General features: G+C 42.5%; 1 protein-coding gene across 2 annotated transcripts in view; it reads left to right on the top strand.

Annotated features, from left to right (window-relative positions):
• spns2 (SPNS lysolipid transporter 2, sphingosine-1-phosphate) overlaps positions 1-17,583 on the top strand; it is a 72,877-nt gene that overhangs the window by 42,100 nt on the left and 13,194 nt on the right. For both annotated transcript variants that reach the window (XM_068721179.1, XM_068721180.1), the window contains exons 6-11: positions 1,944-2,083; positions 8,558-8,710; positions 8,995-9,184; positions 11,121-11,186; positions 11,570-11,668; positions 16,545-16,708. In XM_068721179.1, the coding sequence (XP_068577280.1) occupies positions 1,944-2,083; positions 8,558-8,710; positions 8,995-9,184; positions 11,121-11,186; positions 11,570-11,668; positions 16,545-16,708 (812 nt within the window). The remainder of the gene's footprint in view (positions 1-1,943; positions 2,084-8,557; positions 8,711-8,994; positions 9,185-11,120; positions 11,187-11,569; positions 11,669-16,544; positions 16,709-17,583) is intronic.

Here is a 17,583-nt window from a genome sequence, read left to right as displayed (position 1 = left end):
GGAAATCATCAGTGTAATCCTCAGCTGAGCCACATCAGCCTCAGAATTACTCCCTCAATGAAAAACTTAACCACACACAAACATATATATACACATCAGCACATTTCACAGCACTTGTGCATATAAATGGCTTTTATAAACAACAAAATATAATATGATGAATTTCCCCTGACAGATGAAATTGGTTTTGCTTTTGTGAGCAATATGTATTACTCGAACAAATCCTCTCCCACACATCCCATCCTGCCTTTTGTCTCTGTCCTTGCCACACAGACACACACGTGCACAAACATGCTACCTCATAACCCACAAAAGATGATAGTGAACATAATAGCAGATGGGCAATTGTGAGGTTTTTACCTTGGTGCAGCACTCACAAAGCAGCTCTCAAAGCCCAAAAGCTCTTTTAGAGATGTACTGTATATGCTTATACACATAAACACAAACACACATATATAAAAACACACACAGTGCCAACAGAGTAAGCAGAGGGAATGTTCTCAGCTCCAGAGGGCTTGTATAGGATGTCAGGCGTATCGACAAACACAGTGGCCGTCCATTCAGATTGTAAAAGTAACCCATTCCAGGGTAAGTACACCTCGCCTATGGTTCAGAAGGAGCTACATTTTGAGTGCAATAACCATAAACACGACAACAGAAGGATTCAGTTTAGTTTGCCTGTGAACAACAAAAGAAATGCAACATTTACATGGATATGAAAAATGACAACTGGGCCCTTTAAACCAGAGAAAATTGTCCTTTAAAGAAGCTTGGTTTTGGAATCACCTTTGAGGGTATTTGTCCTTATGTGGGACTTCTCCAGAGTGTGAGAGTGCAATCTCTAAGTACATTGTGTGTTTGAGTTGGTACCAATCCAAGAGACTGGCAAGATCCTACCACAAAGTAGATAGTTTAACCGGCTGTTTCAGTGGCAATGTAGATCCAGGTTCCTGGAGATCCAGCTGGAGGGCTCACCATCTACTGGAATCGTTGGATCTCCTCTCTCCTGCATTTACAAACAGGCTTATAGTGTCTGTTCTGCTTTCCTTCATATTTCATTGATGTTTATGTTGCACAACATAATACTAGCTCATAACAACATCAAACTAATCACTGACTGAATTAATTTAAACCCTTAACATATCGAAAATGATTCGTTACTCTCTAGTTCAAAATCAATATTAGAATTATTTTGTTCCAACAGTATATGCTTAGCAAATATTGACACAATACTCATATCAGGCATGAAAATAGCATCCAGCTTCGTAAATAGCAATGAAAAACATATCTTACATTTTAGACATTAAATATACAAACATTATTCTCACAGATTCTTTCGCAGTGTAGAAATGTTGACAAATACTCTAACCCTGATCTAAAATATTGCTTGACAAATCACTTATTTATAGCAACATGAGTAGTAACTGATTAAGAACTCCACATTAAAATAATTTTTTTTTTCTCTTTTAATAGTGAATATTACACAGAAACTTACACTTTAAACATCAAATACATTTCCCTTTAAACACTTGATATTCACAAACCACTGTAAAAAGCTACCGTTAGCTTACTGGGGCATGTGAGGAGGAAACCAATTAAAATGAAATTGGCACTTCTGGTGGTCTCGTGGCTCCTGCAGGGACATCGTTTCACTGTCAAACTCCACTTCAACAACCGTTTTGACTTAGAATTAGACTTAGACTTATTGTTTCTCAACTTTTGAGAAGCTCAATGTTTTTGCACAGGGCAACATCGCGACAGGGAGTGACTCCCTCCTGTCTCCTGACTGATCTTCGTGCTCGCAAACTGTGCTGCATAAACTTCCAGTTCATGATTTTCCAATTTACAGTACATGACAAGTGATACATCATCAGTAGTAGACCCTTTAGAAAACGTTGAGTTTACACGATCCAAGGCCTCATATTTCTCTCTTTCCCCGGTAGGTGTCCCCAGCTTTAGGGATCACCGCGGGAACCCTGATCCTGGTGTTCGTGCCTGAGCCGAAGAGAGGCAGCGCTGACCAGATGGGGCGCGTCAGGACCCGCACCTCCTGGCTCTGTGACATGAAGGCGCTCGCCAAGAAGTAAGGCCTCCCATCGGCTTCAGAGAACACACCAGATATTTGTGGAGATTGACCCGATTACCTGATCAGCGATTAGTATAGCCCCCCCACCAATGTCATCTATTTTTGCCCAGCTGATCACTAAGAGCCATGCATGCTAACATCATCTTGGGCTGTAGGAAATTGTAATGGGCATTTTATTGACCAAACTATTAATTTAGAAAATAACTGTCAGATTGACAGATAATGAAAATGATCCTAGAGGTGTAGAAATAAACACTCACACTTATTCGCTTACATTTAGCCTATGGTAGCCATTATAGACATGGGAATGTTCACACAAGACACAGTGAACCAGCTTCATTCACTCACTACCATTCTGCAATGCTGCTAAACTGTGAGGGGCGCTTTGCATTCATGACACTAAGCCCTTGTTAGTATATGACCTGTGGGCTAAAAGAAATGTTATAAACTCTATAAAGCTACTCTGATGCAGTCATGCAGGTTTATGGGATCTATTTTAGCACAGCAACCACATATTCATCCCCCACACAGTGTGACTTTTAGCTGTACACAGTCTTCCACATTCACAACCAATGGAAAGTGTTAAATAATGTTATTTTTGTCTCCCACATAAAACTGTCAACCTTAACTGCACATCATTTCAGTTTACTTTAAATTCTCAAACTCCTGTCGTATTCCTTTATTACTTGTTTGCAATCATTAGGGCCCGAGCACCGACGTAGTCGGAGCGGAGGACCTATTGTTATTCTAATGTTTTTTATTATTATTATTATTATTATTATTATTATTATTAGGGCCCGAGCACCGACGTAGTCGGAGCGGAGGACCTATTGTTATTCTAATGTTTTTTATTATTATTATTATCGTACCAGTTTCATCGCAAAAAGGAGGTGCTTGGGATACTGGGAATCTTTTGAAATTTGGCACAAAATTCAATCGTGGTGAAAATTCCAGTATTATTGGGGTGTCCAGCTGCGGCATGACATTTTGGCTCGATAGCGCCCCCTACAGAGTAGCCCCAACTTTGGGTTTCACCTAGCTGTATGAAATTTGGTAGGTATGTGGAACGTGATGGGACGTACAAAAAAGTCAAAAGGAGGTATATCCTAAACCAAACAGGAAGTCTGCCATTTTGAATTTTATGACGTTTTTGGACCGTTTCAAGGCGCCGTACTTTAACGAACTCCTCCTAGAGATTAAACCCGATTGCCTTCAGATTTGGTCAGTATGCTCTTGAGACCTTGGCAGTGAAACGATACTCAAAGATCAAAAAGTTATCGAACTATGTGTCCGTGGCGTGGCAGCAAAAAAACACCATTCGCCATGAAACAGGAAGTTGTTGTAACTCGGCTGTACATTGCCTAATCTGCTCCAAATTTCTCATATGTCATAACATCCTGACCCTGAACACATGTATATGACAATTTAGAATCATAGTAATAGCGCCACCTAGTGGCAACAGGAAGTAATAGGTTGTGTACTTTGACACCCTACTGCTCACAGATTAATCGGATCCCTCTCAAATTTTGTCACAAAAGCCTTAAGACCTTGATAATGCTTCATTGTGAAAATTGTAGGAAGTTGTAGAAGCGTGGCGACGTGGCGGCTCTGCGAATTTCGATCCTTCGCCATGAACGAATAAACTGATGTAACTCGACTCCGCATCATCAGATCTTTACCAGATTTCACATGTTTGATTAAACTCCAGGCCTGAAGACATCTGCAAGCCAATTTTGAATCATAGTCATAGCGCCACCTACTGGCAACAGTAAGTTAAAGTCTTTATACTTTGGCTTGTTTCTCTTAGTTGGAAAATCAGATCAACATCAAATTTGTTCCACACAAATGTAAGAAGTTCATAATGCCAGTTCTCTAAGCTTTTGTTGTTTCGTGAAATGCCGTTGCCGTGGCGATGTATTCCTCGCCATGAAAAACAAAGGTGTTTTTGAGGGGCTAAAAATACTCAAAACAAAATCAAACTTGTCACACACATTTAAAATCCTGAATGTAGTTATCTGATGTGATTTTAATGCTTCAGAGTGGCAACTCGGCTCGATAGCGCCCCCTACAATATTTCGACAATGCAGCCCTTGCAGTACGTTTCACCTAGATGTATGAAATTAAGTAAGCAGGTGTATCACATGTAGACTTAAAAAAAAGTCTTAGGGGTCCATGCTCTAAACCCAACCGGAAGTCAGCCAATTTGAATTTTGTATGAATTTCTTGTGGTTTTATTTCCTTTTCCAGGTGCTGCACTACGAACTCCTCCTAGGGAAATAATCCGATCAGCTTTGAATTTGGTCAGAACAACCTAAAGACCTTAACGATTAAAAGTTACTAAAAGCTTGATGTTTCATCGGATAACATGGACTTGGTGTCGCGGCAATTTTACATGATTCGCCATCATCCATCAAGCTTTTGTAACTCAACCTTACTTTGTCAAAACTGCCCCAAACTTGACATGCTTGATTGCTGTCGTGATTTTAGGACTTCTGCATGCCAATATTAACTCATAGTCATAGCGCCACCTACTGGCAACCGCGGACGTAAACAGAATTCTATAATAACAGCGGCCCAAACAGGGTTTGTGGGCACACCATGAGAAAAAGACTTCTCTGATCTAAATATGTGCAAACTAAGATGCTTGGAGAACAAAAGTTAATCAACAGTGTTTTTCAAACCATGTCAGTGGGCATTAGTATAAATGATCTGTCTAGAGCTTCTACATGAGAATCAGGTTAAATGTTACAATGAATGCTTCACACTACAATCTAAAGTTACAGAAGAGCTTAAAATGAAAACAGTGTCAAATTAAAGTGTTCAAGTAAAAACAAATGACACTGCTGTTCTGTTAACTTTCATGTAAGTCCAAATACAATCAGTAGGACACTGCAGGGAGTTGAACTCCATCCCAGTAACCTGACAGTCTGTTATGTTACAAATACTGAAGCACATTCACACGTTCATTTTCTTGATGATCTTAACAGGCTTACATTTATGATTGTATCGGAGGTACACTCAAAACATTTGAGGCTTAAGACCTGGCAACATGGTCTTGCTATGCTGCTGGTCGACGCAGGAAATATCATCTAACTTGTGCATGCAGTGTATGATGGTCACAGAAATGCATTGCCGCATCAACCAGAGTCCTGCCAGTACCCTCGACGTGTGTGACGTTGCGAGGGCCCGATCAATGCTGCTTGCAGCTTTAATTATTATTAGGGCCGAGCACCGACGTAGTCGGAGCGGAGGACCTATTGTTATTCTAATGTTTTTTATTATTATTATTATTATTATTATTATTAGGGCCCGAGCACCGACGTAGTCGGAGCGGAGGACCTATTGTTATTCTAATGTTTTTTATTATTATTATTATTATTATTATTATTATTAGGGCCCGAGCACCGACGTAGTCGGAGCGGAGGACCTATTGTTATTCTAATGTTTTTTATTATTATTATTATTATTATTATTATTATTATTATTATTATTATTATCGTACCAGTTTCATCGCAAAAAGGAGGTGCTTGGGATACTGGGAATCTTTTGAAATTTGGCACAAAATTCAATCGTGGTGAAAATTCCGGTATTATTGGGGTGTCCAGCTGCGGCATGACATTTTGGCTCGATAGCGCCCCCTACAGAGTAGCCCCAACTTTGGGTTTCACCTAGCTGTATGAAATTTGGTAGGTATGTGGAACGTGATGGGACGTACAAAAAAGTCAAAAAGAGGTATATCCTAAACCAAACAGGAAGTCGGCCATTTTGAATTTTATGACGTTTTTGGACCGTTTCAAGGCGCCGTACTTTAACGAACTCCTCCTAGAGATTAAACCCGATTGCCTTCAGATTTGGTCAGTATGCTCTTGAGACCTTGGCAGTGAAACGATACTCAAAGATCAAAAAGTTATCGAACTATGTGTCCGTGACGTGGCAGCAAAAAAACACCATTCGCCATGAAACAGGAAGTTGTTGTAACTCGGCTGTACATTGCCTAATCTGCTCCAAATTTCTCATATGTCATAACATCCTGACCCTGAACACATGTATATGACAATTTAGAATCATAGTAATAGCGCCACCTAGTGGCAACAGGAAGTAATAGGTTGTGTACTTTGACACCCTACTGCTCACAGATTAATCGGATCCCTCTCAAATTTTGTCACAAAAGCCTTAAGACCTTGATAATGCTTCATTGTGAAAATTGTAGGAAGTTGTCGAAGCGTGGCGACATGGCGGCTCTGCGAATTTCGATCCTTCGCCATGAACGAATAAACTGATGTAACTCGACTCCGCATCATCAGATCTTTACCAGATTTCACATGTTTGATTAAACTCCAGGCCTGAAGACATCTGCAAGCCAATTTTGAATCATAGTCATAGCGCCACCTACTGGCAACAGTAAGTTAAAGTCTTTATACTTTGGCTTGTTTCTCTTAGTTGGAAAATCAGATCAACATCAAATTTGTTCCACACAAATGTAAGAAGTTCATAATGCCAGTTCTCTAAGCTTTTGATGTTTCGTCGAACACCGTTGCCGTGGTAACGCAATCTTCGCCGTGAAAAACGATGGTCATTTGGAGAGGTTAAAAAAGCTTGAAACACAAGCAAACTTGACACACAGATCACAAGGCCAAAATGTAGTTCTATAATATGATTTTATTCAATCAGAGTGTTAAATCGGCTCAATAGCGCCCCCTACAAAATTTCGACGAAGCAGCCCTCGCAGTACGTTTCACATAGATTAACAAAATTTGGTAGGCACATGTATCACATGTGGACTTAAATAAAAGTCTCTTGGGGCCATGCCCTAAACCCAACCGGAAGTCAGCCATTTTGAATTTAGTCTGAATTTCTAGTGTTGTTTTTTCAATTTCCAGGCGCTCTACTTTAACAAACTCCTCCCAGGGAATTAATCAGATCAACTTAGAATTTGGTCAGAACCATCTAAAGACCTTTGTGATTAAAAGTTACTCAAAGCTTGTTGTTTCGTGAAATGCCGTTGCCGTGGCGACGCATTCCTCGCCATGAAAAACAAAGGTGTTTTTGAGGGGCTAAAAATACTCAAAACAAAATCAAACTTGTCACACACATTTAAAATCCTGAATGTAGTTATCTGATGTGATTTTAATGCTTCAGAGTGGCAACTCGGCTCGATAGCGCCCCCTACAATATTTCGATGATGCAGCCCTCGCAGTACGTTTCACCTAGATGTATAACATTTGGTAAGCAGATGTATCACATGTGGATTTAAAAAAAAGTCTTAGGGGTCCATGCTCTAAACCCAACCGGAAGTCAGCCATTTCTAATTTTGTATGAATTTCTCGTGTATTTTTCCCATTTCCAGGTGCTGTACTACGAACTAGTCCTAGGTAATTAATCAGATCAGCTTAGAATTTGGTCAGAACAATCTAAAGACCTTTGTGATTAAAAGTTTAGAATTCATCAAACATGGACTTGGTGTAGCGGCCATTTTACATGGTTCGCCATCATCCATCAAGCTGTTGTAACTCAACTGTTCTTTGTCAAAACTGTCCCAAAGTTGACATGCTTGATTACTGTCATGATTTTAGGACATCTGCATGCCAATATTAACTCATAGTCATAGCGCCACCTACTGGCAACCACGGACGTAAGCAGGATTCTATAATTACAGCGGCCCGAACACTGAACTTAATAAAAGGGTTTGTGGACACACCATGAGAAAAAGACTTCTCTGATCTAAATATGTGCAAACTAAGATGCTTGGAGAGCAAAAGTTAGAGAACAGTGGATCTCAAACCATGTCAGTGGGCATTAGTATAAATGATCAGTCCAGAGCGTCTACTCGAGAATCAGAGTAAATGTTGCAATGAATGCTTCACACTACAATCTAAAGTTACAGAAGAGCTTAAAATGAAAACAGTGTTAAATTGAAGTGTTCAAGTAAAAGCAAATGACACAGCTGTTCTGTTAACTTTCATGCAAGTCCAAATACAATCAGCAGGACACTGCAGGGAGTTGAACCCCATCCCAGTAAACTGACAGTTTGTTATGTTTCAAACATTGAAGCGCATTCACGCACATTCATTTTCTTAATGATCTTAACAGGCTTACATCTATGATTGTATTGGGGGTACACTTAAAAACATTTGAGGCTTAAGACCTGGCAACATGATCTTGCTACGCTGCTTGTCGACGCAGGAAAAATCATCTAACTCGTGCACACAGTGTATGACGGTCACAGAAATGCATGGCCGCATCAACCAGAGTCCTGCCAGTACCCTCGACGTGCGTGAAGTTGCGAGGGCCCGATCAATGCTGCTTGCAGCTTTAATTATCAGATGTTTTTTTGGGGGGGGTTACAAACAGAGAGACAAATCCAGTGAGATTGTATGATAGACAACAGTACCTTGTTTCTGTGTACCTTTTTTAAGCCAAGATAATCACCTGTTTTGATTTGGAGCTCGCATGTGTTTCTTCCTGACTTAGTCGGAGCTACGTGTTCTCCTCCCTGGCGTCCTCGGCGGTCTCTTTCGCCACAGGTGCGTTCGGTATGTGGATCCCTCTGTACCTGGCCAGAGCCCAGGTGGTACAGAAGACGGGAGAGGACTGCACAAATGACGTCTGCAGTAGCACAGACAGGTGAGAGGTTAATGACTAGACACAGAGTGCAGGCTTTGAACTCAATGGTGTAATCTGAAACCACGTAAAAGAGAGGGATCGAAGCACACTTTGCGTTCAAAGCTGGATCTGAACTACTATAGAACTATCGTAGTTCAGTCCAGTTCATCCATTTATATTGTAGGGTTGCACTTTTTATAAAAACCCATGCGTCTTCTTAACTGAAACTTCATTTGGGTGGTTGCATGGACTAAAAACTTGCACGATATTTGAAATAACAGTCTTGTCTGTACTCTCCTGTCCAGCCTAATCTTCGGGGCGATCACCTGCGTAACGGGCCTGTTGGGCGTGGTCATCGGGGCGGCCACCACGCGCCTGTGCCGCCAGAAGACAGAGCGAGCCGACCCGCTCGTGTGCGCGGTCAGCATGCTGGGCTCTGCCATCTTCATCTGCCTCATCTTTGTGGTGGCCAAGAAGAGCATCGTAGGAGCCTATGTAAGAGTCACTTCCTGCAACTTGTTTGTGTATATTGTGTCTCCAGCAGAGGAAGTTTAACAGTGGAGGAAGTTGTGATCAGGTCACTTTTTGCTTTCCTATTTTCCAAGAAACAACAGGTCCACAATGACAAATCAAATCAAATTCTCAGGGGGTGAGAATTAAGAGTGAAAGTCTGGTAACCAATCTAAAGAGAGAGGGCTTAGTAGAGGCTCATCGGTTGGGGTTATGTTTGAATCAGGAATAAAGCAGTAAAAGGACACCTTGCCTGATGCCAGTCAATTTTAGGGGGACTGGCATTTATCAGAGACAAAGGAAGAGGAACTGACTCTCAACAACTTGGGCGGTATTAACGCTGGAAAACTGGAAAAGATAGGTAATATTTCCCATGCATGTGAAGGAAAAAAACAAGTATGGAATCTTGTTTATATGCTCAGGATTGACTGCTTTTAAATAACAGTGATAACGCATCATCTCAATCAACAGAATTACATTGTTAAATAATAACCTTATTAATTAAGTGTGCGATGCTCTATATGCTGTATTGATCATACTGGTTTCCTACAGCTGCTAAGCAAAGAAGTGACTAAGTGAAAAATAATTACATGCATAAGTGGTGATTAGGATTTGATAAATTCAAATGTATATGAACTCTTGTGAGGTCGGAGGGGCCCATTTATTAGGGGTTTGACAGAGGCATGACTCAGCCAATTTGACCTGAGGTGCAGAAGTGTTCACATTAATTACGTCATTACAGATCCGTCCCACTCGATTTTAGACAAACGCTGTGTGACAGAGAGGGCTTTTGCTGATGCACTCAGGTGACACCAGAATTCTATCTTTGTATTGGTCGCAAAGGATAAAGATGTGGTCCACTGATGCTCTCAAATGTTATATATCTCACCAAGGAAGAATAAAGTATTACGTTGTATGAAAACGTGCGTCAGTACTAGCAGCTTAACAGTAACAGGCCGTGACTAGACATGCAACTTCCCTGCTTCTCCGAATACTCTACTGTACAGTATCAAATCATGGTACAGTACAGCAGTTGTAAGTGATCGGCTCAGATTTCATGGTGAAGCGCTGACAGATGTGTCGTGTTATAAGGCGTGACGTGGCCGCAACGATTGACCCCCTCGCAGCTGTTGTCTCGTCAACACATCTGAGGAAATGCTGGGCTTCTCTTTTTCTAAGAGCTAACATGTCGGTCACGGTGTCTGGTTCGCAGCTCTCAGAACAGACATCTCCTCTGTCAGACTCCCTCTGTAGCTCTCTATGCTGTACTGTAGGTCTGGCACACAGGCAGAAGGGTTATTCCCCGGCAGGAAACGCACATCAACCGGCCGTGTTAAACAGTGCCAGACGAAACCAGCCAATACAGACACATGAGATTCCACTGCAACCAAATGCCTCTGGGTCTGTCTTAAAGAAAGTGGCCAAATAGCAACACCAGCTGATACTGGCCCGCGTACATACAGTAACCTACATAGTAGATATTGTACGATGTATGTCAAGTCATGTTATTTAAAGTTCCAACCATTCAGAAGTAGGACATAAATTAAAATCCTGCAGCTGGATCTAAACTTAGGAAGTGTTAAACCGTTTCCACATTGAATATACGAGCTTTGACAAGAATAAACAAACCTTATCATCCTGGGCAGTTTTTTCAGCTCGTAGGCGAAATACTCAGCTCAGTGAGACCAAAATGAAGGCCTCCTCCTCCACGTGTAATTGGGCCGCAGCATAATAACATGTTTTTAAACCTGCAGCAACCGAAGCACTTTTATTCAGCGGAGGATTCCCACACACAGTAGCGACATGTGCAACCTCCTCTTCTGGCTTCATGTCTGGTCACCAGTCTTTTGTGGAGAGGAAATTGGCCGATCTTAATTAGCACCACTAAATGGACAATTCTCTTTCTGCTTTGTTCATGTAGGTGTGCATCTTCATAGGAGAGACGCTGCTTTTCCTGAACTGGGCCATAACAGCAGACATTTTAATGGTAAGTACGGGGAACCTATACTTATCCACTGGGTCACTGGAAATTCCTGCAACAAACGTTGGTCGTCCAATTAGACACGGTTTTGTGAAATGTGTGAGTGGAACACAGTTTGGGTGGGGCCAATCATTACTGTCTACTGAGATTGATTCATGCACTGCTCATGGAAACAAATAGAAGGGGGCCCTTTCTCTGATGTTTGTTTTGGTATCTAAAAGTGAAAAGTGTGACTGACAAGTCTGCCTTGAGTGTTCTGGCCCGATGAGGTGGGCTCAGTGTTCAGAATCAACTGCAGAAGTTGTTTTAACGCGGCTAAGTGAATCTTTCTACCTCTGTGTCTTCGTCATCTCACGCGATCCTGTGTATTTTTCCCTCTCTGTGCGCAGTTTGTCGTTATCCCCACAAGGAGAGCAACGGCGGTCGCCTTTCAGAGCTTCACCTCTCATCTCCTGGGTGACGCGGGAAGTCCGTACCTGATAGGCCTGGTAAGACTCCTCCAGATAAACATTTCAAATGTAACCCCGCTGGAAGGCACATCTCCATTCAAACTATACACGCCGGATACAGGTTCAGCTCTTGATTTTAAGTGGGCCAGTGCAAAGTGAGGTACAAGAGGAGCTTTCAGCACACGTCTCAGGAGAGCTGGTGAACAGGGTTGTGATTTCACCACAGCTCTTCAGGCTGTCAGTGGCGTTTTCTAGTAAATCTCATGGTTCCCTGCAGGAGGGGCCGGTGTTACTGCATTTGATTGGTCGGGATGTGAAAGAGCGGTTCTCACTGGTAGGCCTCTCAAGGTCACAGTCACTCAACCCCCCCCCCCACACACACACACACACACACACACACACACACACACACACACACACACACACACACACACACACACACACACCATCCAAACTGCATACAGTCAGAATACAAGTGCGGCTTGCTATTCAATGGAGCGTAAAACAGGATCCACCTCCGACTGTCGAGCAGCATTCTTCTCATTCCCAATAGAGAATGAACATGTCTGAAGTTAAATAGTAACTCCATGGAGGTACACATTCTGTATCCCTTATTTGAGCATACAGGAAGAAGGGAAAAATGGACATAGGCAACACACAAAGACGTGCTGCGGTAACATCACGGGCCACATTTCAATCTTCACATCATGTCCTAATGTTTTTTTTTCTTTTTTTATCAGTAATTATGATGAACTTTGGTGCAAGTGTATAGCTGGGAGAGAAAAGACTGCCATGTGTTTACATTGTGTTTTATTGTTGTGCCTCTGGCTCACAGCCTAGGTCATGTTCACAAAGGCAAAGTGGAAGTCTTTGATTAGTGAATCAAACTGATCCCTGAGTTCCTCTGTTGGGGCCTGACAGGCTGGCAGCACACGCAGCTGTCTGTCGAGCTGCATTGAAAGTGTCCTGTTTTTCCTTTTTCTTTTCCTCCTTAAATGGAAATGTTACTGCGCTACTATTGTCGAAGCTGGATAAAAGGGAGCAGTAAGTTATCTCCAAGTACTGACAAGCTCTTCAAAAGACCAAACAAAGCTGGATTTAGAAAAATAAAAAGATCCACATTCTGGGAAACAGAATTCGGCTCAGAGGCCAGCACTGTATTGTTTCTGCAGATCAAATAAAACCCAGTGTCATCTTATATTCTACGAGCATCCTATTGACACGTTAAGAGATGCAGTACTTTGAAGTACAGCGTGACTCCCGTCTGGATGACTATAATTCTACTGATGTAAAATATTCCAACCACTCCTGAAAAGATTAGTCGACTATAATTGACAGTAATTCTGATAACAAATTAACCATTTCAGTTGTTAATTGAGGGCTTGCTGTTTCATACGATAGTTCAGGGTCGAAAAGAGAGGTTTTTACTGGAGAGCCAGGCTGTCATGCACAGAGGGTCAGTCCCAACAGAGCAAACAAATCCAAAACAAGGGAAGTTAAAAAACATAAATCTTACTCTACAATTGCTGGAGTCCAATGAGCACACAACGTAGAACAAAGACAATCTGGCAGCGGAACAGGGAAAACAAGGGAGTATATAAATGCGGTAAACTGATGGAAAAATCAGCAGCAGGTGAGTAATTGATGGCAGGTGAGGGAAGGAACTGAAGGAGATGTTAGCATGCCAAAATAAAAGAGGAAACAACAAAAGACAAAATGAACAACATAACCTAAGGACGGATCAGAACAATACAGTTTCATATCAACTAGATTGATTCATAATTACATTTATTTGGGTTTTGGACTGACAAAAAAAATCAATGTAAAGATGTTGCTTTGAGCTCAGAACTTTTGATGGTCACTAAATTCTGACGATTCATAGACTACACAATGAAAAAGATGAATTGATAATGAAAATAATCGTTAGTTCTACCTTCAGTTTCAACCTTACAACTTCACATGTACAGGGGAGGCTACACAATACAATTACTCTGCTAATATTTCTACAAGTTGCAAAGTTCAGAATAATGCAGCCCACACACACACACACACACACACACACACACACACACACACACACACACACACACACACACACACACACACACACACTGCCAGCCAGAATTATCCAGACATGGCCCCACAGTTCTCAATCCAGCCTCGGGGTCACGATTCTCCTCTGAGTGACATACTGAATGTCCGGGGGTTTCTCACTCCTCCACAAACCCCCCGGACCAGCGAGGCTATGAAGGCAAATCACTGTCAAAATTCGAGAGCGCAAATGAGATTCACGCGCGCGCGCAAATTAAACAGCCGCGCGCGTATTTTACTTTGTCGCGCGCTTTTACGTCACTCCGCGAGCAAAATTCCTTCTCGCGCGAGCGAAAGTCTCTCTCCCTCGCTCGCGCCAGAGGGACTTTCGCTCGCTCGCGAAACTTTACTCTGCTCGCTCGCTCGCAGTTTTTCTTTTTGACAGTAAGTGAGCGGACCCAGTCTCTACATCTAATTGGTTACAATCCTCGTCTTTGGATAGACCGGATATCACTGTGACACAGACTCAGATTTTCAGAGATTTTCAGATTGCACTACCCGTGCAGTAATAATGTACATCTTACTGCACGGGTACTTTTACTTTCTGCACTTAAAGTACATTTTGCTGATAATAACATACTTGACTAAGGTTTTGAATGCAGGTATTTACTCGTAATGGATTGTTTCATCAGTATTAGTACGTTTACTGCAGTGAAGGATCTGAATACTTTTTCATCCACTAATTACTTGTCAGTGATTTAAGTTGGGGCAAACAGTTAATATAGAAACAGTGGTCCCTAATCTTGGCTACAGATCCTTGAGCGGGTCCAAATTGTTGCTCATATTATATACAACTACATTATATCTCTTCTGTAAACACACCAGTATGATTAAATATGATAACATCATGTTTTAATCAATTAAGATCAAAGAGCTTCTTTGAGCTGTTTGTCACAAGAGGTTTGACTATCAAACACACATTGTCTGTAATAGAATGATGAGTGAATTTAAATCAATCTGAGCAACTTGACTCCATTTACAAGAGAAACACATTTTGAATTATTGTATTTCAAAACGCTATTAACATAATTTGTATTTCATTAGCCTCTACAGTCTGAAAAGTTTACAAAACCTGTCAGACACATGTAGAACATTCTGAGTAGTGGAGTAATGTTTAGTGGCGGATTGAAAACCACCTCTAACAGACCTAGCGTCTGTGTCACAGTGATATCCGGTCTATCCAAAGACGAGGATTGTAACCAATTAGATAATTAGAGATACAACGGAGACTGTGTCCGCCCACTTACTGTCAAAAATAAAACTGCGAGCGAGCGAGAGGGAATTTCGCTCGCGGAGTGATGTAAAAGCGCTCGACAAAGTAAAATACGCACGTGGCTATTTGATTTGTGCGCGCGCGTGGATCTCATTTGTGCTCTCGGATTTTGACAGTGATTTGCCTTCATACGAGGCCCACAACGCTCCAAGTGCGTCACCGCTCCCTGCCTCAGTTCCTGATCTGAGGTTTAGCATGCGAATGCGATGGACTCTTCGTGACGCACGCTGAGCGCGGGCAGATATACAGTCACCCCTGCAGACTGGCACAAACCCTGTGAATGAGCAGAAGTGAAGAATCTCAAGAAAAACAGACCGGTGGTTATTGCTAGGCAACCACAGGAGAAAGTGAGGGAGTGAGTCAGTCCTTTCGGTTCACAATTGGGTTTTCCGATGTGCACCACACAGTCCAGCAGATGATGCGCTCAACTCTACAAACCAACGCAGTGCTCCCCGTGCAGATATTTGTGTCCAAATGCCACACAACTACCACTTCCTGTTGCGCAAAAACAGTGGATCTCACATTCTCCTGAGCTTGAGCCAAGATCCCCCTCCCATCAGCACGTAGACCAAAGCAGTTGTCACATAAGAGTCCCCCGAGAAACACATAATGGACTCCTCCTATGCTGCATGAGCACAACATGATTGCAGGCAGAGTGAGTGGCAGGGAAACGCCAGGAACAATCTCTCAGCAATCTCCCAAGAAATGCCTTCTAGCTCAATAATTAGACATGCAGCGGTTCACTATATATTTTTAGCTGCGCAAGTTGCAGGCAATTTATTGTACCTGACAAAATAGCTCTGCGCTGGAAGCTCTGTAAACTAGATTTTGTCACACATTTTTTAAATTTTCTTCCACCTCCATTTTCTCTCTTTTCTCCGATCACTCCTCATGATGCGTGCACACATGAGCACATACTGTACGCACACGACCACTTTCTCTGACATCCTCCCGTCAGCACTTCTCCAGCTTTCTCTGTAGAGCATCTCATTCTGCTGACGCTAACATGCGCTTCAGCCGGGGTGACCTATAGCCGCTCAGACTCTCACTCACTCACTGACGAGAAGCTCTTGTTCCTGATGTGCATACATACACATAATCGGCTAAAAGCCACCATCGGCGGCCTCCTCTCCATCACGATTATTGGCACAGTGATCTGTTTGAGAGCTGCCTCGTGAGTGACGCTGGGAGGCAGAAACGGTCCCTTCACACCCACCGTTCTCCAGCTGTTGTTTTCCTCAAGCTTTCGACAGCAATATGAGCTATTAGCTGTGAAATCCTGCATCGCTTCAAACAAAAACAGGGCGTCTTACATCATGTCACTTTTGTGTGTTGCTGTGATGAAACGTGCAGAACTCGCTCTGCATGTTGAGCCAGTCAGCACTGCATCGTGTGTGAGATCCTGACAGGATATTTTAAGAACTTTTGGGGGGATGATTAGTTTGAATTAAATCTCTCTTATCGCTCTCTCTTTCTCTGTGCCTGTGTTTGTCTGTGTGGTCGTTTTGGTGATGGTGTGTGTGTTTGGCGTGGTGTGTATTTGTGGTGCAGATCTCCGACGCCCTTCAGCAGAGCTACGCGACGTCAGCGCTGTGGCGGTTTCTCAGTCTGGGCTATGCCCTCATGCTCTGTCCCTTCATCATCGTCCTGGGGGGCATGTTTTTCCTGGCCACGGCGCTGTTTTTCCTGGATGACAGGGAGAAGGCCGAGAAACAGTAAGTGACTCAGACGTTCTTTGAATAACTCGTCATTATTTCATTTGTTATTCATTCTTTAAATATTTAAGACGCGCTCAAGATGTCCTCCGCTGACTTTCTGACTAAGAGCTCCACAAATCCAAACACACCACCTCAGTGCACAAGGCTGGGCAAGGAGCAATAATATTGGTATTATTCTGAGTGCCATAAGAGGTTGGAGACTTTGACTGGACAATGCTGTACTCTTTACCCCAGTGGTGGGGTTTTGACGTGTGTCAGGGACAAGCTGCCCAGTGACGCCAACAATGGTGCCAACCCTGCAAGATTCAGAAAGGCCCCAGAGCCAATAGAAAGTCCCAGTCAGCTATAAGTGCTCCAGAGCTGACACAAGCGGTTCTAGCCATCAATTTGTTTAAGTGTGCTTACTTTGACTTTTTTTTACCAGCTACCGCTCGTCTTTTTCATGCATTCATATTTTCCTCTTTCAAACACCAAAAACGCCAATCCAGAGGGGCACGGAATAGCTGGTCATGGCCTTAAAAGGCTAAAACAAACACACTCATCCTCTTTCAGACGGTGAGACATGACTTCTTGTTTCTTTCTGACTATTTTTTCCTACTTTTTATCACATTGACTTACTCCCCTGGTGCCCGCGCTCTCAGAAATGACTTCCTTCCTGTTGAAGATGAGGGACATTTTTAGACAGGATGGCAGTCTGATGTCTGACGTCCGTCTGCAGCCGCCTTGTCTTCACCCTGTGGAGTTGATCGCTTGTTGTTCCCACGCCAAAACTTGTAGCTTGTAGAAAAGAGATTTTTGTACAACTTAAGCAGAATAAGCCTATTTGTAATCATATGTACTTTAGAGGACAAGTGAAAATGTGCGAAAGAAAT

This window comes from Cebidichthys violaceus, unplaced genomic scaffold (assembly GCF_023349555.1).
Source record: "Cebidichthys violaceus isolate CVI_PGR_0920_01 unplaced genomic scaffold, fCebVio1.0.p SCAF_27, whole genome shotgun sequence".
Lineage (NCBI taxonomy): Eukaryota > Metazoa > Chordata > Actinopteri > Perciformes > Stichaeidae > Cebidichthys > Cebidichthys violaceus.
This window is presented reverse-complemented; position numbering and strand designations above follow the sequence as displayed.